General features: G+C 45.6%; 1 protein-coding gene across 3 annotated transcripts in view; it reads left to right on the top strand.

The window, feature by feature from the left end:
* PTPN12 (protein tyrosine phosphatase non-receptor type 12) overlaps positions 1-21,468 on the top strand; it is a 68,025-nt gene extending 46,557 nt beyond the window's left edge. For 2 of the 3 annotated variants that reach the window (XM_078598812.1, XM_078598813.1), the window contains exons 12-18: positions 8,277-8,353; positions 9,492-11,176; positions 11,649-11,729; positions 14,419-14,528; positions 16,596-16,626; positions 17,058-17,110; positions 18,901-21,468. In XM_078598812.1, the coding sequence (XP_078454938.1) occupies positions 8,277-8,353; positions 9,492-11,176; positions 11,649-11,729; positions 14,419-14,528; positions 16,596-16,626; positions 17,058-17,101 (2,028 nt within the window). In that variant the 3' untranslated portion in view covers positions 17,102-17,110; positions 18,901-21,468. The remainder of the gene's footprint in view (positions 1-8,276; positions 8,354-9,491; positions 11,177-11,648; positions 11,730-14,418; positions 14,529-16,595; positions 16,627-17,057; positions 17,111-18,900) is intronic. The other variant, XM_078598814.1, reaches the window with a different exon arrangement.
* Positions 21,469-21,797: the final 329 nt, after the last annotated feature.

Consider the following 21,797-nt stretch of genomic DNA (forward strand, 5'->3'; position numbering starts at 1 on the left):
ACATCTCCTGAGTCATAGAACCGGGGTTCTGTTTTTGAGCTCCAGTTTATTTAAAATTTCTGTCATCAGCATAAACAACACGTGTCATCCTGTTGAAGGGAGAAAAAGGTGGGCTCGAAAAATGTCATAATTCGTGCCAAAATGTTGTGCGTTTCACCCTCTGGCTGGATGTCATGGGTGTCTGGACACTGATATAAGTGCGCGGAAGGGAGATGCTGGCAAGGGGATGTTGTGAAGGAGGGTAAAAACTAAAAAATATTTTTATTTTACCAGGTAAGGCCCACAGGTCACTTTTTTTTCAGAAGTGACCTGGCCACAAATGATAGCTCAACGAAGTGGCTTATTGCGTGCACAACTATTGCAGCCAAATACTCTAAATGTGTGTTGATCTAAATGTGGAGGGAAAAACCGGAGGACCCGGAGAAAAATCCACGCGACCACGGAGAAGAAGGGAGACATGCAAACTCCAAATATACAGGCGTCAAGGTCGGATCGAACCCACGACCTCCTGTTTCCCTAGCGAGGTATTTGACATCTCGCCACCGTGGTGAGAGCGCGGGACAAGTCGACGAGGACATGTCCAGTTTCCGCCAAGCTTAGACTTGCCAGCATTTCCCCTCCGCGCACTTATCTCGGTGTGTTGCCTTGGTTATTCTCTACAGAAGCATTTTTCCCCCTGCTGGCGCCCCCCCCCCAAAAAAAAATAGTTTCATTTATTTATTTAAAAGTTACAAAAACAACCAGAGCTTTCTTGCTTGGGTCACATTTATTTATTATCTCTGCTGCATGCTCGCTTGTAAGCATTTAATCAAACGCGTTCCAGCGTACGCTCGCCTATGCTCGTTTTAAATGTAAACACGGTCTCCGTGTTTGCACACTGGTGCGGTTTTGTATTTCATTTTTATTCAAAATTGGAGCGTAACCGGTGGTCACTTGTATGCCGAGGACGTGCCTGTAGCTTTTGCAGTGACATGTGGCTTTCTCCCAGCTGAGTTAGCCCGCTTCCCTGCATTATTTACACACTGCATTGTGGGCCACTACCGTCAATCTCCCACAGGATGTACGGTATTTCTGCATTGCACTAACATTGAAGGCCTGAACAGTTGACAGCAATTGCACCTTTTCCTTTTTGAGCCACTCGCCATGTGGTGGACGATCGCCACTGATTGTTATCGCATTCACAGCGATTGGTGTGGCACTGCTCTATCCAGGCTCTGTCTTGTTGGTAGAAGTGGCAACACTTTACAGCACATTCAAATACCGCAACCCCAAAGGCAATTGTTTTCAAATGTCTGCATGGACAGAAGGGTGAGGCTTTAATGCGCGCAGAGGCATGTTGTGATCCACCGCCTCTTACGCTCACGATACATGCATCAAATCACGCGTGATAATCTAATGATTATCTATTTACTATTCATCCCTATTCGTATTATAATTTTCGCATGATATGCTATGAACAAATCTGTAAAAACAAGGCAAAAATGAAAAACACTCAAATGAGACCGGAAAAACTAGACCGCAAATAATGTATTTTATTGAACGATGACTAAGTACGTGTGTATGTATGTTGAACTTCTTTCACACCGCACGTAGCCAATCGTGCTAATCGGAGGTAACAATTCCTGTACTTGCCTTCCTAACAGCATTGCCATTCGCAAATCAGCCCCATGCACCCTATCGTCTGGCCTTAAGCGATGCCCTTCTTTTGCTTGAATTGTTTTCCACACTAGTTGGAGGTAAATGTTTTTTCCACAAACTCGCCATGAATTCTGAAGCACGGAGAGCTTATCTTTTGCCCTTTCTGCAGAAAGTCCTCGTTGGTCCACACCCATCAACTTGTACATTCCACAGCCAGATTTCAGGATGGCGGTGGTGCGTGGCCGCATGAGGAGAGGGGGGGGGGCATTTAATATTTAATATTTTTCAAGTATGGTTTTGTTTTTTGTTCAAACTCTAACCTGTACTGCGCTGGCAGTCAGAAACATGGAGACTTATCCCGTAATAAAAGTGATGCATGTTAGGGGTACGTTACTCCCCCATTTTCAAACCCAATTTCCTAAAAGCCATTCTTTTATACGCTCACTCACCTATGTATTTAATCATTGGGAACTCAGTCCACCTTCAACACCAGTCATAGGTATACATACTCTCGTTTTTTTTTACAGTTGAACCTTATGGCGGTACCCCGGCTATCGCATCATGTCCGTGATGCAGTCATTTTTAGTCTGTTGATGATCGGCGATGCAGCAATCGACTCATCTTGATGAGCTGTACATGATGCCCTATGGTGCATACGAGCGTTCAGGGTTTTGGCGCAATCGTCCTCGCTGCGTTTCGATATCGCTGAGTAGCACTGATTTCGGATTGATTGGTACCCCAGTCACGGAGTTAAGTACACCCCTGGAATAAAAGTGTCCCAGAAATAAAATATTTAATTGCCTCGGCCAGTTTGTATTATTTGGTACCCCGGGGTACCGCCATAAGAATCAGTTGGGTCCCTCAAATATTTATTTTTGTTCAACGAACTTGTTGTACGTGACTTTTGTTTTGGTGATATTTATCTTTGGACCCACGTTTGCGCCTTTATAAGTTGTCCCATCGTATCCCGTAGTGAATTACTTTTGGTTATTATATTGACTACGCCATCAGCGAAGTTGAGTTAGTCCGTACTAATGCATATTTCTGTTGATTAACATCGATTTATCTGTTTACGATGCATGTATCGAATCCAGTGAGTAAGTGATCCAATATTTTAAGATTTGTACGCTCTGTATTTAATGGTTTCACATCATCCCTGCAGCAACTAGAGGCGCTAGCGTTCACAGAAACTTAAACAAATATATGAATGTATCGAATTGTGACCCTGAATTTCAACAGTTCATCAAATCGCAAGGAGGACACATTGTTACACAACTAATACAAGAATAAGAAGTTTATCAATGTGTCTTGTTGCCACAGACTATAATTAATCCATAATCAATCTTGGCATGAATGATAACATGAATGATAACATGCAAGACATATCGTGCATTTGCATGGGTTCTGTAACACTTTCCAGCACGTGTTTATGCTCTGAAGTATTTAATTTGCGACATCACACAGCACGCGACTTGCGGCATCGTGAGATGATGTCTCGTGTATCGGCGACGTTGGGAGGGGAGGGGAAGGCCAACAAGCGTGCACCCTTTGGCCAGCAAGGCTAATCCTTGTTGTGCTGGAGGTTTTTAAATCCTTTATATTAAGTTCACTTGCGCGCTTGCTTGCTTGCTTGCTTACGACCGTGCAAATCTTTCGGTCGTTTTTTAACCCACTTCCCGTGATCCAATCGAGCTGACATTTTCCACACAGACTCATTGTGCGTGACAATTAATGTTCGTGAAATTTTTTTCCTAAATTTTACACTTTTTAGGACAAAAATATTATATTTAATTACCAATTGCTTAATGGTGCCATGCAATCATCTGACCCATAGGTGGCAGCCATCTCAAGCCAGAGGACGAGAGGACTCTAGCCGCCACGCATATAAAGGATTTATAGTGAAAAACTTTGTTTTTACGGGTTATACTTGTTTTGTCTGCTAACTATTTGTGAGACCTATTGATCGATATGACTGGTATTCTCAACGGTTAGCCTTTTACATAACGCAACGTTTTTTTTTACTAAAAATGTTGTTTCGATTTAAAGCTTTCGTGACTGCAGGGATTCATCTTCTTGGTTCTTTCGGTAAAGTCACGTAGAAGGGAAGTAATAAAATAATAAAAATAAAACATAATAAAATAATTCTCACGACGTTTCGGCCACAACGCAAGCAGCCGTCCTCTTCACCTGAGGATGGCTGCTTGCGTTGTGGCCGAAACGTCGTGAGAATTATATGATTTTATTATGTTTTATTTTTATTATTTTATTACTTCCCTTCTACGTGACTTTACCGAAAGAACCAAGAAGAAAAAAATGTTGTTCATAAGGAATCCAATTTCTGGGAGTTAGTGCCCCCTTTTTGCAAACAGATTTACGGACAAACAGAGCTAATGTGCTAACGCTTACAACCATAATTTGGAAAGCGCTTAAAAAGTATTTGTTTATTTTCCGACTTTGCTGAGAATGACGACCCTGAGGCTTCGTTGAATTAAGACAAATCTGGCAAGTGTGCTGATGGGCAGTGATGTGTGATGTTTTTATTTCTCATCGTCACCTGGGAGTGGGGCAATTCCTCACCTCCCATTATTAGCACGGTTGGCTACGTACGGTGCAAAAGAAGTTCAACATACATTTACCAGCCCTCCCATCCCCAGATTTTTTAGAATTCCACCATTCAGCATCACAATTTGATTGAAGAATCAAGTACAGCATGTTTTACTTTACCGTGAAAGTTGGTCTCTCTAATGACTTGGGCGCCACGGTGGCAAGATGTTAACTACCTCGCCTGGTATGCAGGAGGTCGTGGGTTTGATCCTGACCCTGACGCCTGTATATTTGGCGTTTGCGTGTTCTCTCCGTGGTCGTGTGGATTTTTCTCCGGGTCCTCTGGTTTTTCCCTCCACATTTAGAATCAGTGTGCGTTTCAAGTATTTGGCTGCTATAAATCTCCATGAAATATACCACTTCGTTGAGATATAATTTGTGATAGCCAGGTCACTTCTGAAAAAGAGCTTTAGAGAAACATATTGGATAAAATAAATTGTGCACGTGAGCTTAAGAATCGATATTAATTTGTGAGTTTATGCATTGTTCCACCCTTAGTTTTTTACCCCCTTCCAGCCAGACTTTCATCTCGTGATTGAAAGACAATACTCTGAGACCTCTTATTTATTGGAGATGCACAGTATAAAATATTTCTAAACCGGGGTCAAAATGCTTAGGTTTTCTTAACACTGCACCAACATAGTGGGAAATGCTAAACAATTTAAGTGGGAGCCAAAGTTGTATTTTTGATGTAATAAATTAAATCCTTTCCTCCGTGTTCAGTTCTTATCCAGAATGAAACTAACAAAAACATGTCTCACACATGAATTGATTGTAAATTAGAAAACAATTCTAGTGACATTTGTGGTAGCTTTAACAGCGTCTACCCTTGAAAATGTAATTTTGTTTTCATTTCGCTGACCAAGGCTTTACCTAACCAAGCATGAAAATGCCATCGGGGGGTGCAGGTGGCAAGGGAATGCGCACGGCTACAGTTGCAGTGAGCCGGTTAGCTTCATCAGGGGGCCTGACCTGCCATACTACAGTCTGTCTGTTACCTTGCCTGTGTTATCGTCTTTGCTCGCTCTTACAGTGACACTTTTTTTTTGTCTGTGCAGGATCTTGTCCTGAGGCTGTTTGTGTGGTGCGTAGCTGGCCAGTCAGGCAGCCAGACAGCCGAGCCAGTCCGCTAGCCAGAGCTCTGTTCCTTGCAACCCTCCCATTGCCAAACCTCAGGAATGCAGTAGGGACGAGATGTTCCGGATTCAGCTGTCGGGTGCGTGGGCTTGGGTTGCTCGAATGGGCTGACGAGAAAACGGACAGTCGGTTTATGTGGAGATACAACCACGGCAAGCGCTGCGCTGCTCGGCGCAAAGATGAGATGGGAAATCGTGAAATAGCCTTCGTGGGCTCAACTTGTGATCGCTGTGTACCAGTAACCAAGGCTTGCTGTCAAAAGCTCCAGGCATTCTGTGGTCAAAGGAAGGCCGCTCTTTTCTTCATTGCTGTCTCAGTTGTCTGGAATCCTCTCTGCCTGGCCCTCTGTGCAGCTTTTAGCGCCTTCCCCTGTTTAAGATCATGTTCAAAACCATCCTCTTCTCCTCTCCCTATAACGGACTTTCCATTCTCGGTGAAGTTTCTTTATCGGCACCTTTCCCCCTCTACACTGCATCCCCTTATCGCCACCCAAATTTTTTTTAATGTCTTTTTTTTCTAACTACCGCAAAATATACGCTCCCCCCCCTACTTTGTGCCGAGTCTTTGGATGCGGTCTTAATTAGACGCTTTATGAGTCCAAATTGTTTCACCCTCTACATTTGATCATTTTGTGATTATTCTTTTATTAAATCACAGAATGTAATCTTCTCACGTGATGGTACGACCAGCGCCCGTAGTTTGCGGCGATTGCCATTCTGTGCTTTGTGTCTGCGGTGGCAGCGAGGCACGGATGTTTACTTCTGCGACGGCCCTTTGAACGACGACGTCAATTTGTCAGCGCTGGTGCCGTTTATCCTAATTGTGCAGACTCTTAGCGGTGTAGCTGCGTTTCCCGAACGTATTTATTCATTGTTTTACAGCGTAAAGATAGCCAAACCCATAGCCTGCTCTGAGCCAGCCAACGCTTAAGTGCTGTACAGTACTTTACTTGATAATCAATATTCAATAGACCAGTAATTTTCTATTCCGGTGGTACAGTGGTTGGCACACTGCACTATGGGCCAGGCGACCTGAGTTTGATTCCCAGCCAAAGCTATCATACGTGGCAAGGGTTATCTGAACCAAACCTCGGCTTCCACTTCACCAAACCGCACTGACCAGCATGGTGAAGTATGGTCAAGTAACCCCCATGACCGTATGTTAACAGAGGGCTGGAAGGACTATCATTATTACTCCATGCAACTTAACTTTAGAGTCGTAGCAAAGAGCATTCTTGGTTATTATATCATTCCGCGATTTTATTTATATTTTCTTGGAGGCTAAATCGTTTTTCTTGGCAACAACAATAATTAACCATTTTTGGGACGTTTGCAATATACACAAAACTTCCACGGGGGAATACTTTGCATACATTCACTGATTACTTGTGGAGAAATCTACCATTGCGTGATTTTTTTTTGTTTGACAGTTTTTTTTTGCTTGTGAAGGGACTACAGCGTGTGTCAGTGTTAGAGTGCCCTCTCATGGAAATTAGAAAAAGCAAAGGGACAGGTCATGCAAAACTTTTTTGTATTTACTTATTATCACATCACAACGTAACTTTATAATTATCAGAGGTGAATGAAATTAGAATTCCCCCCCCCCCCCCCATTCATCATCAATTCACACTGATGAATATGGTGAAGTATGATGAGAGTGCATTACAGTAAATTATTCCGATAAAATTACGACTAAAGCAATTTTTATTTTGCCAGGTAAGGCCATATTTACGCTGGTTATAAATGTGAAGGGTAAACCCGGAGGACCCGGAGAAAAATCCACACAACCATGGGGAGAGAGAACATGCAAACTCCAAATATACAGGCATCAGGGTTGGGATCGAACCCACGACCTCCTGTATACCAGGCTAGGTAATTAACGTCTCACCACTGTGGCGCCCCAATCCTCAAGACCGACACAGCACGGGGAGGTATTTAGTCCACGAAGGACTGACAAATGTCCATAAATTATACAGCAATCAAGGACGCCGATGTCCGTAGGCGAGTAACACGAGTGTGTAATCAGGAAGAGGAGATTACGGTCATTGGGGAACATGTTGTGAGGCTGCAGAAGGGGATAGACCACTGGCGTAGTTAAGCACTGAGGAGACTTGAAGCTTCACCTTAATTTTGTTTAACTAGGTGAGAGCTTAAGAAACCAGGTAAGTCTCATTTGCAAGATTGATTTGGGTCACCAACATCATAAACGCAAAATAAAAAAAGTACAGCAATGAAGCAAATGGAAATGGGTATCAAAACAACTGTAGCACATGAGAAATCTAAAATATTGCACCCCTGTGTCGCGCAGTTTTCTGTTGTGACGTGGAGATGGAATCATGTGGCCGTGTAGTGCACATACCTGATGGACTGGACTCGTACGAGTGCGGGATAACAAGTGTTCTAACTTATCTTCTTGGTTCTTTCGGTAAAGTCACGTAGAAGGGAAGTAATAAAATAATAAAAATAAAACATAATAAAATAATTCTCACGACGTTTCGGCCACAACGCAAGCAGCCGTCCTCAGGTGAAGAATGAAACACCACCAAGCTTGGAGCGTATATTTAAGCTGGGTTGGGGGGGGGGAAGAAGAGTGCCTTGACAAAATAATTTGCATATCAAGAGGAATTTAGCATATGGAAAATGCGTAGGAGGTGGGCGGGGGGGTTTCAAATTAATATTATGCCCGTGCATTATGCAGGATTAGCAGCATCGAAGGGAGGGGGAAGGGGGGTAGCATTAACAAAGGAAAGGAATGTTAATAGTATGTAGCTGCAGTTCTAACTTCGTGTGTAACATGCTCATTCTAGCAGCAGCATCCATGCAGGCAGACTAAAGGTGAGCACGCTACCATTCTAGCCGTGAGCGTCCCTTGCATTCACGCCTGCGCGTCCATTGCAGGATGACAAGGCCGACCTATCGGCATCTCCTCCGGGAACTCCTGACCTGCCGCCCCCAAAACCCCCACGTGTCAAAAGGTAACGTGTGTCCAGTTGAGTTAATTTCACCTGGCAAGCAAGAATACAAATTCATAATCTTCTGTGTTGGTGTGGCACTCACAGCTGTGCCCGTGTTTACTGCTTGTGTGTACTCACTGTTGTTAGATTACTTCTATGATCTCAAGTCAGTGCTCCCTGCTTTCACCCAACCCACACTGGCCGGCTTGGTGCCACGTCTCTAGATGTGGTCGATTTGGATGCTTCACATTTCCAAATTGTATTCTTGTGTATTGGCTGTATACAGGTCCACTGTATCCCCAAAACTCAATGCTCACATCTATAAATCCCTAAGCCACTCGGTTGAATTCCATTGACTCCTGTTTGTATTAGGATGCTACACACACACATAAAAAAAAGTAGGGCCATGCAATACCACACAGCAATAAGGCTTTGCTGAAAAATATATTTGGTCACACTTGCATAACAGATGGCATACATATGTGCATGCAAATCATTGGCAAGCACGAATGCCATGTTAGGTAACATTCTTATCATCAGTTCCACTCATTGCCTCCAAAGTCATGTGTTGGGTGCCACGCTGTTGATATAATTCTGCTGGCCTTGGCCACTGAAGCTAACCTCATGATATAAACCATCGGTTCGTAAACTTTGCTCACTTGGCATACCACCGCTTAAACAATATATAATCTCATGGTCTACCAGTAAAGTTATCATATTACCCAACTGAAGTCTTTTTAAAGAACATAAAAAATATTTTATTCAAAAAGCCAATGGTTACATTATCAATCACACTGTCGAATATAATTAAAATATAGTCTCAAAATATACATATAAATACGCACATGCAACTCCTGCCTACCTGACTACAAATGGGCACTTACGTGCATGTATTAAAAAATTCAAACTCACTGATGCATGATTGCAGGATATCCACACACGCGTACCGACTTTTCAGTGTGCCACTTATAGACTGCTTGCGTACCACTCGCCAACTGTTTCTGTACCACCAGTGGGTACGTGTGCCAAATGGTGGGAACCACTTGTGTTAAACCATCGAACGCGCAACGCAAGCCGGTTATCATCGCTGCACGTGTTTGACCTCGCCACCTCGCCGGCACGGATCCCACTTATCGTGCGCGCGTTTGTGCGCGAGCAGTGCGGCGCAGCGCGACGAGGCGGACGTGATGGAGGAGATCCTGCAGCCGCCACGGCCCATCCCCGTACCGCCCGTCATCTCCCCGTCGGTGCCCGCCGGCTTCCTCACCATCTCGTGCGTGTGGCAGGACCGCAACGACCGCTACCACGCCGACGCCACCGAGCGCTACCACGAGCGAGACGCGACGGGCACCCCGGCGATTTGTGAGACGGGCGGCTGCGGGGGCACGGTCGAGGGTTCCGACTCCGATGGCAACGCGTCAGGCGACGCCGATTGCGCGAGCAAGGCTGAGAGCTCGGCGGAAGAGTGCAGAACGGAGAAGTTTAATGCCGCCAACAAGGCTGCGGGCGACGGCTTCGGCGGTTCAGGGAGCAGAGTTGTGGACAGTACGTCCCCTTGCTCGGCGGAGACCCTGGAAAACCACGGCCAGCAGCGGTTGGACCTGAACAAGAATTACACCAAGTTCACGGGCAGTGTGTCCAATGCCAACATCTCGGCAGAGAGATCCATTCACCTGGAAGTGGCTCCCACCGAAGACGACGACAACGCCCCGCTCAGCAAGAAGCCGTCGGCGGAGAGCGCCGGCGACGAAGCCGCTTCTGTCGGCGGCCTGGACGATGACGGTAATTCTGCAGAGACGAACGCCAGAACTATAGACCTTGAGTTGAAACGGAAGGAGAACAGGCTGGCGATCGAGGTGAAGAAAGTCTCCCGACCAGAGACCCTCAAGAGCTTTGAGTTGGCAGCCGCCCCCACCCCGAGCCGAGCCACCATCACGCCCGTTTGGAAAGTGTCCGGGCAAGAGGAGTGCAGAGGGACGGCCATGGATAGCAACAGAAATGTTGAGGTCAATCAGAACGCCTCCGTCCCTCCTAACACTTCCAATGTTAAACATTTCGTGCAATCCATAGACTCGAAACCGAACGTCGGTCCACGAGCCACTCTCTCTGTTGAACACATCAGAAAGCGGGCCGTGTCTCCCATCGGATTTCATCCCGGACAATCTAACGTCAGATATTCCAGCGTGAGCGCTCCGCAGCCAAAACCAGGCAGCAGCGCCGTCGAGAAACTCAACGCCCACTCGACAAACCTCAACGTCGCGTCTTCGACTCAGCTCGGTACGAACGCGCAGACGGGCGCGCCGAGCCCCGCCAGCCCCCAAGACAAAGCGGCGCAGCAGCACAGCGCGGAGGCGACGAGGTGCAGCGAGCCAGACGAGGGCACGGCCGCACGAACCCTCGATGGGAGCTCGCTCGCCGACAATCAACCGCTGCCATCAACTGCCGCCGTGGAATCGATCCACGCTCCCGACCCCAACTCGCAGGACTCAAAGGCGGAGCCGCATCTACACGCGGACAGAGGGCCGCATCGGCCCTTCGGCGAGCAGACAAACGTCGCTGCTGCTTTGGCGTCGGGCGGCGTGGACCATTTCAAAGGCAAGCAGACGAACCTTGCCAAGAGCACGGTTGTTCCCGCGGGAAGCGACGGTTGCTCTCGAGATAAATCGTGGCGGGACGACGTTGGATGCGTCGCCGCAGGCAAGGAAAGCGCGCCTGCTCCCGCGCGCGCGGAGGAGGAGGAGGAGGTCCCGGGGGAAACGCGTGTGAGCCACAGACTGCTCGATCTGTCGCTCCCAGACAAAGAGACCCTCTACGCTGTCGGCGTCGTGGCCTCTTTCCGCAACGGTAAGCGGCGGCAGAAATAATCTCCTTCCCACTCGCCTGCTCAGTTTTTGTTCTTGAGATGGTGATTAATTGGCTTGAAACGATGCATCCCCACCCACATTCCCCCTCCCTCACTGCAGTAATTTGATGAACCGTCACAATTCGGTGTTGTGATTCGAATCAAGAAGCAATGATTTTTGGCCTCTTTTGTATTTTTATTTTGTTGTTGCACAGATTAGCTTGCTTCATTCGCTTAAATTAAAGTTTAGCATTACATTTGCATTTTCATTTAACAAATTATTTTCACGCGCACCAATGCCTTGTGTTGCAGTGAGCGTAAGAATCTATATTGCACGAATCAATATTCATCGTTTACAGCAAACGCATCCTTCATTGCTTCAACTCCTAAAATGAAGGTGCACATCCGCCACGATCGTTATTTTGCAAGCGAGATGTTTACGCCTGCACAATAGTTATGATGCATTTGTTGCAGATGCTGCCTTTAAAGGCTCATTAGCGCCTGCTGAGCGCACAGACTGTGTAAGCCACCCAGCGAACAAAGACCCCGATAAGGGTACGTAAGCCCCTGTGCATCCTTGCGTGCATGTAAATGATTGTGCACCGTTCTGCGTGCTTGTGTCTGTGATAGCGGACTCGGTAGTGCAGTGGTTGGTTCGCTGTGCTACGTTTCTGGCGACCCCAGTTCGATTCCCTCTCACGGCCAACACCAGTGACGATTTTTTTAACCGGTCTTGGGCCTCCAGTAGGTCGACTCAGCCTCAAATGAGTAGCTGGTGCAGCGTGTAAATATTGCCACAAGGGAGACAAATGTGTCCTTGCGTGGTGCTGGCCACCCACCCCATCATGTGTTGTGCCGGCCTTAATAGATGTTCGATAACAACATTTACCCCAACAGTCTGTTAAGGCTATACGGGGGATCTTTGTCTTTGATATCGACCTCACTCGCACAGTGGCGCAGTGCACACTCAATACATCACGACACCCTAAGCGTTTGACAGCGTCAAATATATAACAGGGGCATCATAAAAACACACAGTGCAGCAACAGCAGCCTTATGAGCATTACCTCGTTGCTTCGCGTATTGCTGCGTGCGGGCTCGTTACTGCTTGCATTCAGCCGCTCTTAACGGCAGCTGTCCTCATAGTAACGTTTTATTATATCACAACAGCGTGTATTAAGCAGGCCTCTGATTCATGACAGTAGCGTAAAATACTTTGCAACACACGAGTCGCTCACAAACGCGTTGGCACGTCAACCCATTAATGCGACTGCCTCGCAGCGCTTTTGGGAGGCATCCAATAAGATAGTTTTAAATAGGTTTTTTTTGCGAAAGAGTGCCTGCAAAATGTCTCTGTCGTGGGGCGGAGCGGTGGTTTATAAAAGTGCATTGCTCACAATCAACACAGTTGTTGATTGTAGGGTTCCTTTTACCATGTTAGTATGTATACTGAACTTTTTTCGCACCGTACGTAATCGAAGATGCCGGGGAAGGACAACTTAAGCACAAAGAGCAGTTCTAAAGAAATGAGTTTTCAATCTAGATTTAAAAGTGCATAGCTACAGTGGCTTCCTAATATCGGAAGGAGGATCGTTCCAGACAGCCGCAGAAGCGCATCTGAAAGCGCGTGATGCAGTGACCGTCTTTTGGGGTTGTTTGAGATCACCATACTGAACCATATCAGTCAGTGCAGCTTCGTGAAGGGGATGCTTAGATCCGATTCAGATATCACAAGCTACCATTTGTCGAGTAATAACTCCGGTTGCACGTCGACGCAGCTTGCCGTCCTTTGGCGATCGATAAAACAAGAACCACCGCGTGGGTTCTCGCGGTTGTGCAGTCGTGCTGTCCGATGTGGTTTCTGGGTTGTACCACGTGTTGTTAAGCACAATGTCCGACGTTTTGCGCGCAGAGCGAAACGTCGGACATCACTTTGTGGGAAATCGATACCGCGTGTCGTTTGGGATGACTGTCCCCTGTCATAGGAATTGTGGAATTTTCTCCACTCGCTATGGGCTGTAAACGGGAGATGAGTGCCACCCAAGAACGGGAAAGCAGATGGACTGTGTTGACCTGGAGAATGCGCCTGTGGGAAACGTGCATCCTCAGTGCAGTCTGGGCACAGCATGCGGTTGCACATTTTAGGGGCATTTCCTTCCAAATGAGGCTATTGTTGTGGCGACCTTGCACTTTGTAATTTGGCCACCTATTTATATGCGTGCACGCGACCTACGTTAAAAACCGGGTGGTACACTCCAGGCAGCAACATCGTGTTTTTCTTCCTCCTCTCCCTCCCCAATTATTGTTGTGGTGACCTTGTATTTTTCCAATTGTTGTGCCAGACCTATAATTAAAACTGTGTGTGTGCCCATGAAGATAACACGTGTGTATTATATGGCCATGTCACAAGTACTTGGACAAATAATGTTTGGTTTACATGATCTAGAGACACTCGCCTCGAAGTCACAGCGCTTCTTGGTTAATTGGAAATAGGCTTAATTTGCAGGAAATAGGCTTAATTTGCAGTTGTAAGTGAGAGTGCTAATTGAGTGTCGAGCCTTCGATTTAGTGGGCTAATGCAGCAGTGCTGAGGATTAGCTGAAAGGCGATTGATGAATGACTGTTGAACGTGTGTTCTAAAGGCAAGGTAGGGGTAGCGTAGTCGTCCGTGCACTCCACTGAGCTATATTCCATGGAGTTGATGGTGCAGTTCCCATGATTGCAATATAATTTCTGCAGGGAATCGCCCAAGGAGCCAGGAGTGCATTTTCAATACCAAGGGACATCATATGCAGCAGTAAAGTGTTGAGAGCCAACATCATTCGACAAAGGCCCAGATTAGAAAAATTACGCATTACCTGGCGGTAACAATAGTGCAATGGTTCCCGCACCACACCATGAACCCGGTGACCTGGGTTCAATTCCTGGCTATGGCTAACATCTGTGGCAAGCAATAACAAGTGTGGTGAAGTATGTTCAAACATCCCCCACAAATGTCATAATCTGGGGAGGCTTTGATCCAGAAGTGGAATGACAACAAGCTGCGCATTACATTGCACGTTATTAAACAATTAAAATCAATGCGCATATCCCATTACATGATTACTCCATATAGACCAAGCCACCTTAAATGCGCCGGATTTCATCAGATCTTGCGATTGAACCTTGGATGGGCCTTGTAGGGGTGGGGAACTGATGGTACAATGGGCGGGTGGTGGATGACCACGTGTGTTTGTGGTTTCAGGAGGAGCCACGTTGCAGGAGAGCCCGGAGAGCCCTCGCCCAGCTGCCCAGGCTCCACGCAGCCCAACGCAGCCATCAGCTGCTGCGGCAGCTCACCCGAGCAGGCTCGAGGTGAGGACTGTGATACTCCCAATGTTTAACACGTGGGAGGCTTTCGCGAACAATATTATTCATAATAAAGGTTTCTGGGTTAGATCGCGTTATTTATAAATGTGTCGTAACCCTCCACCACCCGACACGGCCAATCAGCAAAAAAGTGTCACGTTGACAAAAGACAAATAGTTCACTGCTTTAGCCCACCGGTGTGTTGAAGAGTGAATCCACAACAATTTTAAATTTTTGAGTACGACGATTCGCTGGTAATTACCATTCTGGCGAATTGCCCGATGATGCTGTATGTAATTATCAGCGAAACGTCGTACTCAAAAATTGTAAATGTTGTGGATTCACTCTTCAACACACCGGTGGGCTAAAGTAGTGAACTATTTGTCTTTAGTCAACGTGACACTTTTTTTGCTGATTGGCCGTGTCGGGTGGTGGAGGGTTACGACACGATTATAAATAACGCGATCTAACCCAAAAACGTTTATTATGAATACTCCCACTGCGTTAACACAGAGAGCTCGAGGTGAGCACTGTAATACTCCCTGGTTAGCCCCGTACCTCCAGTTATCACGGTTGGCTGCGTACGGTGCGAAAGAAGTTCAACACGTGTACTGGTGTGCTTTGTGATACTCCCATACCCACTGAGAGAGCTCGCGTGCATGCTTTATGGATCCGTTCACGCAGCGTGCCAGGAATGTTGAGTGTATAGAAGGTGCTTCCAAAGTCACGAACCAAAGCGATTTCAGGTAATGGTAGCAGGTTAAGGTGCTGCCCCGCAATTACCTGCTTGTACCACTGCTGACACAAGGGCCTCCACTAAAATTAAGCCGATGTAGGGTTTTTATTTTGGCCTACGCTTCCACGCTGGCCAAAGTTTTGGAAGGGGTGGTGGGGGTTATCCACACTTTACCCCACGGTGTGTGAATTGTCGATTGACTAACCCTGGCAAACACAATTTAACCACGTGGGCTTCCATGACCAATAATCACCGTAAAGGTTTTTGGGTTGGATTGCGTAAATATAAGTGCGTCGTTAACCAACCACTGCCCGACACAGCCAATTAGTAAGGTTTGTCATGTGAATAAAACGTGCGAATTAACTACTAGTTCAGCACGTCGGTGTGATGGCGAGTAATCCCACAGCATTTACAATTAAGTACGACGTTTCGCTGGTGATTACAACCACTCGCAGAGATGATGTCGTCTTGCTCTATTGAAGACCGGAAGCAGAAGACTTCTTCACAATTCTGGCACATCGCCTGATGAAGCTGGTTGTAATCACCAGCAAAACTTGGTGAACCCATTTATACTGCTGGGTGGACAGAGGCCAGGATTGGAGGTGTGGCCGGAGGAAGGGGGGTGATAATTAAGATACTTGGCCACTATTTCAACGGCCACGTGCTGGGAGTACGAACAGGCAACCTCTGGATTGTGGGAGTCCATTGTGCTAACCGTTACACGATGGCAGCGTGCAGGGATTTCAGGGCCGTACTGTTCATACCGAGGGTGCTACCGTGTTAGTCACCTCGCCTGGTTTACAGGAGGTCATCATGGGTTTGATCCAAACCATGACGCCTGTATATTTAGAGTATGCATGTCTATCTTCCTGTGGTCGCATGGAATTTTCTCCGTGTCTACCGGTTTTTCTCTCTACATTTAGAATCATGCGTTTATCATATTTGGCTGCTATAAATTTCCACATAAGCCACTTCGTTGGGGTTCTGAAAAAGAGCTATACAGCTCAGTGGGCCTTACCTGGTAAAACAAAAAAATATTTAGTTTTTATTTTGTTTTATCCTGGCGAAAATTCGAGCTTTGTGTATTAAGATCATTGTGGAGAATGTTCAGGCACCCTATGTGAAATTTATTGAGATGTGCCTCTGTATGTATGTATATATGTATGTTGAACTTCTTTCAAACCGTGCGTAGCCAACCGTGCTAACCGGAGGTGCAAGCTATCATTTCCTGCGCAGGCGTATGGTTCCTGACTTTTGCCGCACCCTGGTTGTAAGTGATAAAAATGCTTTGTTTAGTGGATCCAATTAAATCTCATTCTTTTATTTGCTGAATGCAGGGTTCTGCTTCGAAACCGATCAACGATCCTGGTACGTGTCGTTTATAATTACTATTGAACACTGCATTGCATTCACATGAATGGAAGTGTAGAGTTGTGTTAATGCTCTAATTAGCGTGTGAAAGTAATATTCTGAATTGTAAACTTTATAGAGGGTCATCTTATATTATTTTAAATTATATCGATAATGTCCGGTTGGGCATCTTGGTGTGTTCCTATCATGATATAAATATAATCTCAAAACTCGGTCATAAAAGATACAATTCATATTCAACCATGTAATGTTGTTTAAGGTTTCTCTCATACTTCTAGACTTTGCCGTCATCGGCTAAGCGTTTACAAACGTACTAGTAATAACTTTTACGTGTAACGTAAATGGCGCGGGATGTTTTTGTTTCTGCAAATGTTATTTGAATGCCCCAGTATATTTACTGAAAGTATCGACTCACTTTGTCACTGCAGAATCCCTGGCTGCCCGTGGAGATGAGGCACAGCATCGAGTTTGAAAGAGCAGGGTGAGTGCCACCATCCCATCTCGTCTCAACGTTACTTTTGAAAACGTCAGCAGAAGAAGAAAATGCATCTCGAGGGCTAGTAGCCATTTAAAACAATTAGAATAATAGGCATGTAATAATTAACACGACGGACAAAGCAATTCGATAAACTTTCACGATATGGGTTCTTGAGGTTATTCAAGAATTGTTTTGTTGTGTGTGTGTTGTTTGCCATCTCATTTGTAACGCTTATTGGGTTTTTTCTGTCTCATTTGTATATATTTTTGCTGCATTCACCTAAATATATCGGAAAATTATTGTTGTAAAATGTGCACGAATTGGAAATAATGATTGTTGCACACGCGAGTTTGACGCATGTATCGTGAGCGTAAGAATGGATGGTTTACATGTTCACGCGATGGCATCGCTCATTTGCGGACGCACAGTTGAAGGGGGGGGGGGCCCCGCTGTGGCTAACATCTGAAAAACCTACAAGGTTCGTATCGAGAGCGAAGAAACTCGTCCCATTCCCCTGCATCTGTTTTGCGTTGTTAAATCTAAATGCCGCCCACCTGTGTGTAGACCAGCAGCCAAAGCCAGATAAATCCGCTGTCCCATGAGCGGGATCTAGAAAGGAGCGGGCATCTGACAAAGCGAGCACCGCCCCCCCCCCCACCCCCCCGCTCCTCCTCCCTTGAGTTAAACCCGCCTCGTGCACGTTTGACCCACTTCATGACATCATCCAAGTAGCCGAGAGCCTCACTCAGGAGATCGGAGATTACTGCTCACTTTAGCAGCTCTGTGTCGATCTGCATGACATCATACCCATGGCGATGGAGAAGTCACGGAGGATTAGGCCGAGAAGAAAGGAGCCTACCCAGGCGGATGAAACTTATTAAATGGATCGACATTCAAAAGATTCATAATAAGGCCTCAAATTACTCCCCCCGGTGGGGAGAGGGTCAGATCGTGGGCGGCTGGCGGCGGTTATTTAAGAGCGACATGTAGTAGGAGAGTCATTGGTCGGCGTGGTGGGAGAGTTGGTTGGGTGGCTCAAAGGTCAAAACAGTCGGCTGCCACCGTTGACAATTTGAGTTCGAATTGGAACGGTTGCCTGCGATGAAGCAAGTTAAAGGTCTCAGCCCGGTCAACATGGACTGCACAACAAAAGTCCTTTTCTTATTTAGTGTGTCTTTTTTACCCTCTTTGTTCATCCAAATATCAACTCTGAAAATTAATAAATGCTGATTTCGCTGTCATGCAATGAACATTAGCCTCGGTGGCAGAGTAGGTGGACACGTACCATCCCCTGCTGTGCAGAACGGAGTTCACTGTTTCTGTGGACGGTTCTCTAACTGGGAATGGTTGCACTGCTCCATATGATTCTGGCAGCACGATCGAGATCAAATTTGGAAGAAAGTAATTTATTTTGAAAATCCGCCGTAGGCAGGAAACTATCATGGGGTCAGTGCGCGCCACATGCTGCTCTCAGCTCTCGCGAGGGAGGCTTACCTGCTGCGCACTAGAAAGCCGCTACCTGTTTATGGAAAACTACAGATCGCCGCGTTGGGAGATTACGGCTCGTAATTCCGTTGCCAGCGCTTTACGGTTTCTGACACCAGGTGGGAAGGCTCCGGCCAGGCCTCGCCACGGCCCGGCCCCCGAGGGTGCTGCCGTGGATGGTCGGTCACCGGGTCGTTCAGTGTTTGTGTGCCAAAAATAATGAGCCGGCAAGCCCTGCCCTAACGGGTTCAGCAAGCTATGCCGTTGTGCGCCGTTTGTTTACGCGACTCCTGTTTTGCTGCCCGTAGCTTGCGGGCCAGTGCTGCAGTAATCCGGCGGGACCAAGAGAATCCAGCCAAAGCTTGAGCAAGCCCTGCCGTAAAGGTGGACCACACTCAATGCCAGCAGCATACCTCTGCCTTTCTGCTGAGACACAGGGTCTGCTAATCATTCGGAGATGTACTGCATAACAACAAATGAGACCTTTCATCCAAGATGCAGGACGAGATTTATTAGATTACATATTTTATTTTGGGGGCTCCAATCTACTTAAAAGCAACCAAATATTTTCAACCAAACATTATAACATTGTTACGTGTTTTAATTTGCTCCGTGTAAGTCAATATGCTTCGACTGCCTTGTCCGGTGTGTTTCAGGTCAATGTTAATGTGCACTCTGTTAAAATGCAGACCAGGATAATGAGAGTTTATTTAGACATTCTACAGTACATTCATCATTAATAATAATACGACAAAAACAATCTTGGTCCTGTGATCAAATCGCAACGGCTGTTTGACTGACCGTGGCACGAAGCAGCAGACCCCCACCTCACGTCCAACACGAAGTCGAACTTGCGACCTGGAAAGCGTCGCTCTTTCCCTGAACCGGTACTGCGGTGCGGCGCGCGACGCAAGAAAAGCACAGTGCAAGCGGGAAGATTGAAAAACTGCCCAAGGATGTTTTTTTGTACTAATAATTAAGCAGGTATTTGTGCGACAATCAAACCGTACGGTAATGGATTAAAACGTAATAGATGATCGTGATGGACTTGAATAAAAAAAGATAAAGAAATGTTTGACAGTTCCTTTGTTCGCAAACGTATTGCGTGCTATTTTTGAGTATTGTATCCGCTTGACTGTTTGGTCATGTTTTAATATGCATTTTTTTTTATATAATGTGGAACAGTATAAAGCAATAACCTGTTCATTCCATCAGATATTTTCGAGTGCTATTAACTAATGGTCAGCTTGTTGTGAAATGCAGTACTGTCCTTGTGCACGATAGTCTGGCCAACTGCCATAATATACTAAGTTATTCATATTTGGACCATGTTGTTATCTGTATAGCCCAGCTGATTTTTAAATAGCATTATCTGCCGAGAAGCAGAGTTTGGAAGACAGTAGTGCACACAAGCGTTCCGATTTTCCCAAGTGTGCCGGAGAATGGGTGGGGGGGTCGAAGTAAAAATAAAAAGACAAAAACATTAAGCTGTGCATAATATAAAAAAACAACTGTTGGAAACATTTGCGGTATTTGAAATGGAAGTTTACCGTATAATAATGAGAACATATATAATTCAGAAAAAAATGCATTTTTAAATTTGTTAGCAAAGCATGGGTCCTGAGAGACTGGGAAGGTGTTTATTTAGGTGATGGCTGGAGGGAGAGGGGGCAGTACCTCGCCTCTGGCCGGGTTAATGATCCAACCACAACCAAAGGTCAGGTTACGTGTGAAGGGGAAGCGAGCTCAATTCTGTGCACCAACTGCGCTCCTCTGCCATGGACCGCAGTGCCGTTTGCTCCCCTGTTAAATCCGTTGTAATCTGTATGTATTTATTTCAAACGTGTTTTTCAGCGTTAAAGGTGTACAATTGGCTTAGTTTTTTGACACGGGCACCAGCACAAACGCCGTGGCTTAGCCCTGTTGTTAGAAACGCCTCCCATTTTCTTTAGACACTTGATGGGCTTTCAGGCTTGTTTCCCACTTCACCTTAAATGTTGTAGTAAACCATACTATGCCGAGTATATACTAACAGTGGCCCAAACATTTCAGAAGCCAACACCTATATGAAGGTACGCGGTCTTCATGGACTTGCCTTTACACGTATACGTATGGAGAGCGCACGGTAGCTAACGATCATTCCCTCTGAATTCATTTGGCCACTTTCATTTGGCAATAAATATCCTTTATTCACAACTCTGCGCGGGTGGAACCATTTATTTTCTTTCGTCGTCTTCAGTCATAACGGTATTACTTTATTGTTTTATGCTAGTCTTACCAAAATGGAAAATGTTTATGTAAGTTTTGTATACTGTATTGTGTTTTTTTTTCCATTTTTTTTGGAACTTGGGGAGATTGTTTTTAACTCGAGGGGAAATGTGGTGTAGGATCTGATGGCAAATCGGTTCGTCCCTGGGCTGTATAGGATGATCTTTATCCTAATGTCAAAAAGATGTAAAGAAGTCTCATGCACAATCAATATAGATGTATTCATCTGTGCCTTTGTAAAATATTAGATTTTTTTTATACATGCGGAAAAGAAAATTATAAATAAGTTGTGTTTATTGGAAACGAAACAACAAATTAAAAACAACATTGACTTTCAAACTTTTGGATTTCTCCAGGAACGTTTTTGGGTATAACAAATTCACTGCATATTTAAGAGTTATTTTTATATTATCCACAGATACGCTTAACACGCCATCCTGGAATTACCAGCGATCTTGTTAGAATCGATCATGAAAACTGCTTCGTCCGCAAAGAACAATACCGCATGTTTCTACAATAATGCCTTTGTTCAAATATCTTTCCCACAATCTTAACTGCACACTGTCCGAAACTATTAACAAATAAACACCAATTTTAAAAAAAGTGAATTTGTGTACATGGTTGTGTTGTTTTACCACCAAATCTCCCTTTCCTACATAGGCGATGTTGTACATGATAACAAATACCAAAATGCATTCAACTGAATTTGGTGCGAAACATGCAGCACAATGGAGCTAATAGATTCTCACTTTCCCAAATACGCGGGCCAATGTAAACAGCGCAATGTTACAGGCGCGAGTGTGAGAACGATGTGAATTATTTCAAAGATAAATTCCCGCGGATTAATTGTCCGGGGAGGGGCAAGTTTGGATATGTTTTAGCGTGGCCTGTTGCCTGTCGTCTCATTCATCAGTTCCTGTGCCAAAGAGACTGCACG

The sequence above is a fragment of the Lampetra planeri genome, chromosome 11, assembly GCF_965212315.1.
Source record: "Lampetra planeri chromosome 11, kcLamPlan1.2.h2, whole genome shotgun sequence".
Taxonomy (NCBI): domain Eukaryota; kingdom Metazoa; phylum Chordata; class Hyperoartia; order Petromyzontiformes; family Petromyzontidae; genus Lampetra; species Lampetra planeri.